The following is a 7,329-nucleotide window of genomic DNA, read 5'->3' as shown; positions in this document are numbered from 1 at the left end:
AAAGAAAGAAAGAAAGAAAGAAAGAAAGAAAGAAAGAAAGAAAGAAAATGAGGGAGGGATGGAGGAAAGGAGGGAAGGAAGAACTTTTGAATAATTAGAGCTGTCTAAGAATAGGCCATGTGGTCTCTCTCCTGTTGCTGGAGGCTTTCAAGGAGAGGCTAGAAATACTGTAGAAGGGATTCGTGCATCAAAGCAGGAAGCTGGACTAGATGGACTTCAGGGCCTTCAAACTCCTATGGTCCTATGGCTCAGTGACATTGGAGTGAAGGGCATGGGCACAAGGGGAGTTACTAAGGGTTCAAGTTAGTGAGCATTTATCAGCTATTACTATGTGCCAGGCACTTTGCTAAGCACAAGTTTGCATTCCATTGGAGAAGGCGCCATGAAATTACTGGGTTACAAACAAGATCTAGGCATGCAAAATTGGAGATAATCTCTGAGAGGGAAGGCCTGGGGGTGAAGCTTCCTGGAGAAGGGGAGATTTTAGTTGGGCTTTGAAGGAAGCCAGGAGGCAGAGATGAAGAGGGAGGAATATCCCAGGCATGGGAGATGGCCAGCCTGTGAAAATGGCTGGTGTTTGGGAGTGTCATGAGTGAAGAGGCCAGTGGCATGAGGGAACAAAGAGAAAAAGGCCTTTGATGGGGAAATGATGGTTTAAATTGGGCGGGAGGGGGGTGCATGGAAGATGGGGAGATTCTTGGGCTTCTGGGAGGGGGCAGGACAATGCTGGGGGAGGAGATAGGAAAGAGCATGATGGGATCATCTCTCTCTCTCTCTCTCTCTCTCTCTCTCTCTCTCTCTCTCTCTCTCTCTCTCTCTCTCTCCCTGTCTCTCTCTCTCTGTGTCTCTGTCTGTCTGTCCCTGTCTCCCTCCCTCCCTCTCTCTCTGTCCCTCCCCATGTCTGTCTCTGTCTCTGTCCCTCCCCACATCTCTGTCTCTCTCTGTCTCTGTCTCTCTCTCTGTCGCACTCCCCTCGATTGACTCTGACCCACACAGAGAAATGCTTTGACTACTGTGAGAACCAGGGTGTTTGCCAGATGGCCTCGGATGGCACCAAGCTGTGCCGATGCACAGGCCAGTTTGAGGGCCCGCAGTGCCAGGTGGACAAATGTAGCCGCTGCCTGGATGGGACGTGCACTATCCTTCGGCAGAGTGGGGACGTCAGCTGCAAGTGAGTGAAGGGAGAGCTTTTGGCCGTTGTCCTTCCTCCAAGCCCTGCTGTCCCATCCTCCATGTCCCCCTTCCCTAATGATGCCCCCTGCCCCTGTCCCTGCAGCCTCACCTTGCAGGACCCCGGCTAACTCTTCCCCCTCCACAGCTGCTCTGATGGCCGGGTGGCCCCCAGCTGTCTCACCTGCGATGGCCACTGCTTCAATGGAGGCTCCTGCACCATGAACAGCAAACAGATGCCCGAGTGCCAGTGAGTCCCAGGAGCCCCAAAGGAGCCCTCTTCTCCTGGGTGGCTTTCCGCACTCATACCACAGACAGCTTCCTCGGGGCAGGGGGGGGGTCTCTGGGGCCGTGGAGAGCTGTGCCAACTGGTCTCATCCATCCTTCCTTCCCTCGCAGGTGCCTTTCCCCAAACACAGGCCCACGGTGTGAGCAGTCAGTCAGCGAATCCCAGCCTGGACGTAGGTTTCAGGGATTGGGAAGGAGGAGGGTGTGGTAAGGTTTCGGGGTTCTTGATGAGGAGGGAGGACCCGAATGCTGAATGGAGCAGAAGCAGAGTTGGCAGAGGAGACACCACACCATTGAGTCCCCTCTCTCTGTGTCCTCCCTGATGAGTGGTCATCTGGCCTCCCCTCGGGGACTTCCGGCGGCAGGAGCCCAGGCCAGGACATTGGAGGGGGACAGAGGCAGCACGGCCCTTCCCAGGCCCGAGGGCTCTCTGACTCTCCCTGCCTGTCTCCTTCCCCCTCCAGGTATCGCCTCCATCCTCATTCCCATCTTCCTGTTGCTTCTGCTGCTCCTGGTGGCTGGGACTGTCTTTTGGTACAAGCGTCGAGTCCGGGGGTGAGTTAGGATGGGAGAGCCATTGGTCCTGCCACGTCCCAGTGCCAGCTCCCCTCCCTGGTCCCCTCTTTTGTGCCTCCTGAGCCCGGCCAATGGCATCCTTACCGATGACCCCATCACACCCGAGCCTTGTTTTCCTGGCACTTATTCCCCTGCCCCACATCCCCAGGGCCAAGGGCTTCCAGCACCAGCGAATGACCAATGGAGCCATGAATGTAGAGATTGGGAACCCCACGTATAAGATGTACGAGGGCGGGGAGCCAGATGATGTCGGGGGCCTGCTGGATGCTGACTTTGCTCTGGACCCTGATAAGGTAGGCAAGATGAGGGGAAGAGCAGGGGAGGTGGAGGGAAGCCCCGGAGGCCCCTGGGAGTGGAAGATGGCAGGATCTGGGGATGAGATGGGGAGCTGGGAGCTAGCCTGGGAGGGCAAGCAGGGAAGGGACGGGAGAAAGAGCTTGAATTTGGAGGATGAGGTGGGAGGTAGGGAGCAGCCCCCGGCCTGGCGGGAAGGGTCTCCCCCTGATTCCCTTCTGTTCTCCACAGCCCACCAATTTCACAAACCCCGTGTATGCCACTCTCTACATGGGGGGCCACGGTAGCCGACACTCACTGGCCAGCACCGATGAGAAGCGGGAACTGCTAGGTCGAGGGCTCGAGGATGAGCTGGGAGACCCCCTGGCATAGGGGCCCCTGCCCCCACCCCAGCCTGGACTCCAGAGATACCTTCCCCCCTCCCATGAGAAATCCTTTTCAACTCTCCCCCCTCACCTGAGTACTCTCCCTCCCCAAACCCGGCCCCCTGGCCGATGTATAAATGTAAAAATGAAGGAATTACTTTTTATATGTGAGTGAGCGAGCGAGCGAGCGAGCAGTGTTATTTCCTTTCCGTTGTCCTCCCTCCCTTTCCCCTGCCCCATCCCCAATGCTGCCTTCCGGGGTGAGGGGCAGGGAGGGTTCTGGGGGTTGGGGCAGCTCAGACATGGGGCTACCCCCCACAAGACTGTCCCAGGGCAGGGGAGAGATCCCAGCAGCCACCCCATCCTGCCCTGTGTGACACCCTTGGCTGAGGAGGTCCATTCTTCCTTCCCAGCCTCCAGGTTCCGAAGGGCTAGTCTGAGGGAGGAGGAAACATTTCCAGTGTCGGGGTGAAGGGGGCCCCGCTCAAATCAAAGCTAATCATACTTCTAGTCTTATTTGGGGGTTGTCCCAGCCTCCCCCTGGCCTCCCAGCCCCCACAGAGCTCTCCCGCATCCCAGATGCCCCCTCCTCCCATCACTGTGGCTCCCACAGTTGGGGATTTTCTTTGGGAACCAGCCCCTCCGCACTCCTCAGGGGGACTGAGGCCATCCTGGGGCGCCCTGGGAAGGAGTGGGCAGCCCCTGTTTTGGGGGTACGAACGTTTTAATAATTTTTGCTGAATTCCTTTACAACTAAATAACACAGATATTGTTATAAATAAAATTGTAAAAAACTGGGACTTGCCATTGGCCTCTCTCTCAGGGGAGGAAAGGAAGAGAACATTGATGGCGGTGCATTTGCTTGGAAGGACCAGCAAAGGAGGCACTGCCTCATGCCCCCTACTCTGGCCTTGTCTCCCACCTTCCTGGGTAGGTTCGTGTCTACCAGGCCTTCTCGAGGCTTCCATCCTGGCCAAATCAGCATCGCCAACCCCAGGCCCTGGCCTAAGCTCGAAGCAAAAGTCTTGAGAACCTAGAGAAGCCAAATTTACCAACATTCCCTCTCAAAAGCACGCCTTCTCCCACCTCTCCCAAGATCTGCCATTGGTGCCACCATTCTCCCAGTTGCCAAAAACCTCTTTGGGTTTCCTCCACCCCTCCCTGTTTTTCTGTCCCCCCTCCCCCAGCTGATTGGACTCCAAGTTGTACAGATTACATCTCAGCAATATCTCTCCCATCCATTCCCACAGCCACCACTCTAGTCCAGGTCCTCATTACCTCTCACTTGCATAGTTGCTATCATGTCCTTTTGGATCTTCCTGCCATGTCTCTTCCCTGGGCCAATTCATCCTGCACACCAATGGCAGGTTAATCTTCAAAAGCATTAAACTGACTACCTCATTCCAGGACTCAGAAAGCTCCAGTATCTCCCTATCACCTACAAGACTTGAATGCAAGGCATTCCAATCAATGGCCCAAATCTCCCCTTCCACTGTACTCTATCCTTCAGCCAAATTGGACCAGTTAGTGCTTCCCAGACACAGAAAAGACCCTTCTCTCTCTGCTTTTGTCCATGCCATTCCCTTTGAAACAAAATGCCCTCAGAGGAAGAAAATAGATGCAGAGCCAAGAGTCCAGGAGTTTGAATCTGAATTCTGAAATTAATTTCTGAAAATTAATCTGAAGCAACTCATTGTATACCAATCTCATGCTAGTAAACAAAAGGAACTGTTTTACCCCGTCCAGATGTGGGCCCATCTTGCCCGATGTCTGGTCTAAACCTTGTTGGCAACATGTCCCACTTGCTATCTGTGTGACCATGCGCAATTCATCTCCCTCCATCTCAGTTTCTTCATCTGAAAGATGGACTGGGAACCAAATGGTCTAGCTTAGTTTTAGAGCTAGAAAGGAACCAGAAAGATCATCTAGTCAGAGTCCATTTTACAGGGAAGAAAACTTAGAAAGAAAAGGTTCTAGAGCTGGAAAGGATTACAGGTCCTCAGTGTTCCTGAGCCAGCACTCTTTCTTTGGTGCTCTTTCCAGGACACAATGTACTTCTCACACTCTTCTCCCCAGAATAATAGTTCTTTGGGTGTCTTCCTATTCCCTCCTACTGGGCTGTAAGCTTATCGAGGGCAGGAGTTGTTTACTTACCTCTTCTGGAATGACATTGGCCCTCTGCAGTCTCCCTGACCACAAGGTTGTTGGTCTGGCTTACAGAAGCTAATCTTTGGTGGTAGGGAGCTCACTCACACCCATCTCCCCTACCTAGAAGGAAATCCCAACATGTGAAATGAATTCCTTTGGAGTGGGAAGAGTTGCCTTCCCTCTCCTCCCCCCCCCCATTCCTAAAAAAAGATCTCTTGAAGCAAATACTCCCATCATACTGTGTGACTCTGGGCAAGTCATTGTCCTGGGCCTTCATTTTCTCATCACTCAACTAGGGAGGTCTTGGGATTTTCTGGCCCAGAAGATCCAGTACTTTCAGAAGGTACTCTGTAAACATGCCCCATTTTCATGCCCCGCCATAAACTGGGCACCTTGTTGATCATCTAATTATTGGTTTAACAGAAACTAAGATACACCCTTGGGAGTGAAGGACCACTCTGGCTTGTGGCCAAGCAGCTGACTGAGTTAGACTAGAAGGAAAGAGGCAGCTTAGAAATAAAGGGAACCTTGGCCATTCAAATCAGGCTTGGTCCTTTTGCAAGTGAAGAATGTGAAAGCCAGAGAAGAGAAGTGACTGGTCTGAGGTCACACAGCTCTTTAGTAACAGGAAAGGGACTGCCTGGAATTGAAGTCTCCCTGGGAAGGAGGAACCCAGGGTTTGTTGCCTGAGCTGAACATGCAAATACTTGGCAAGCCTGGCTTGGGAGCGTCTCCTCAGTCACCAAGGGAAGGAGCTCTGGCCCAGAGAGGCTGCCCTGAGACCCTGCTCAGCTTTTCTATCCTTCTTGCAGCTACAGCTAGAGCTACCCCAGCGCCCCCCCCCCCAAGGCCCACTCAAAGCCAGAGGGTTGGTGGAAGAGAACTTAAAGAACTGGAAGCCCTGGCTCCTGCCACCTTCCCTCTTTCTCCCATCTCTACCTCCGGTCTCTTTCCCTTGTTCGCATCCATGCCCCAAACTCTTCCCAAAGCTCTTGCCAAAGGGTACAGAGAGGAGAGATCGGCCCCACTCAAACCCTAACAGCCTCCCATACAGAGCAAGCTCTCCAAGCGCCCCCTCGCGGTTGATGGAGACTGGGGTTCAGGTGGGGGCCCCGCCTCAATAGCGAGGAGTGGGGAAAGCGGGGCGCAAGACGACCGCCAGGTGGCGTCTGGATTCTCTCCACAAAGAACTAGTAGACTGGGGCCCAGCGCCCCCCGCCCCAGCATGCTCCCACTTCTCCTGCCTGACCCTTCCCCGCTCCGCCCCCCTCCACCAGGCACCACCACAAGTCCCTTCTGCCCCACCCCGACCCAGCCCAACTTCTCTCTGTAGCTCCCGACTGTACCCGCTATGCCTCCGCCCCCTTCCTGCCCCGGGGGAGAAGCCCTTCCCCGCCCCCGCTCCCGGCCAAATCCGCACCCGCGTCCAGCCAGTGCCCCAAAGCCCGGACCGACGCTCCTCAACTCGGGGTGGGGGTGGGGGGGCGGGGCTGGCTGGCCCGGCAGCCTCTTCCAGCTGCCAGAGGCTTTGGCAGCCCTCACAGTGCCAGGAGCACACCTGGTACCCGGCCCCGGGGAGTCGCCTGATTCTCTGCTTGTCGCGCGGCCCGAAGCTACCAGGCAGTTTGGAAGAAGGGGGAGGGGCAGGCGCGGGGAAAGACCTGGGGCTCTGGGCGAAGCCTGACTCGCCCTCCACATCCGGGGCTCCCACCCCCTACACACACACACACACACACACACACACACACACACACACACACACACACACACACACACACTCCGTCCGGGTCCGAGGAAGTATTTCTGAACGGAGCTAACGGAGCCCTTCTGTTCGCTACCCCAGGCCAGAGAAGGCGAAAGACGAGAAAGAGGCAGAGGCAGCAGGAGGAGGGAGAGAAGGTGAGAAAGGAGCAACAACCCAGGCTGGAGCTCGAGCGACAGCCCTGGGGAGAGCTCTGGCCTTACAGGAAGCCTCAGGAACTCGGGCTTCCCCGGAGAACGCAATTTCAGAGATAGTGGAGCCTTTTCCGGGAGGGTGGGAGGTGCGAAGGCAGGGGACTGGACGGGATGACTTTCACCCTCCAGAGCCTGCCCCTAGCGGCTACCTGGAGCCTTACTGCGGCCCTGCCAACCCTCGGGGGAGGGGGCCTGGCTTCCTGGGTCTGGACTCCGAGGGTCTTCATGGGCAGAGCTGTGTCCCTCCCCGGCCTGTTTTTCTCCGTCTCTGTCTGTGCCTGCCCATCTTAGGCGGGCGGGCACCCTAGGTGGCTGTCTGTGCTTGGGCTCGCTGATCCTCACGGGCTCCGACGTCTGTCTCTGTCTGCGTATCTCTCTGTTTGTCTCTGTCTGTCGCTGTCTAGGGCTCGGTCATACCTCAGCCTCAGTGCGTAGCAACAGCTGACAGCTGGCGACACCGCGGGCAGAGAAGAGAAAGCCTGGGTCGGGGGAGGGGGAGACAGCCGGGGGCAGAGATACAGACAGGGGCCGA

At 55.8% G+C, this 7,329-nt stretch overlaps 1 protein-coding gene across 1 annotated transcript in view; it reads left to right on the top strand.

Moving 5' to 3' along the window:
• The window catches only part of LRP1 (LDL receptor related protein 1), a 117,512-nt gene extending 114,644 nt beyond the window's left edge, over window positions 1–2,868 (top strand). Inside the window, exons 84-89 of the mRNA XM_044679937.1 lie at window positions 997–1,171; window positions 1,319–1,420; window positions 1,570–1,631; window positions 1,923–2,013; window positions 2,183–2,327; window positions 2,560–2,868. Of these exons, the coding sequence (XP_044535872.1) occupies window positions 997–1,171; window positions 1,319–1,420; window positions 1,570–1,631; window positions 1,923–2,013; window positions 2,183–2,327; window positions 2,560–2,700 (716 nt within the window). The 3' untranslated portion in view covers window positions 2,701–2,868. The remainder of the gene's footprint in view (window positions 1–996; window positions 1,172–1,318; window positions 1,421–1,569; window positions 1,632–1,922; window positions 2,014–2,182; window positions 2,328–2,559) is intronic.
• Window positions 2,869–7,329: the final 4,461 nt, after the last annotated feature.

Source organism: Gracilinanus agilis, chromosome 5 (assembly GCF_016433145.1).
Source record: "Gracilinanus agilis isolate LMUSP501 chromosome 5, AgileGrace, whole genome shotgun sequence".
Classification (NCBI taxonomy): Eukaryota; Metazoa; Chordata; class Mammalia; order Didelphimorphia; family Didelphidae; genus Gracilinanus; species Gracilinanus agilis.
The sequence above is the reverse complement of the archived record's forward strand: the minus strand, read 5'-3'. Positions and strand labels throughout refer to the sequence as shown.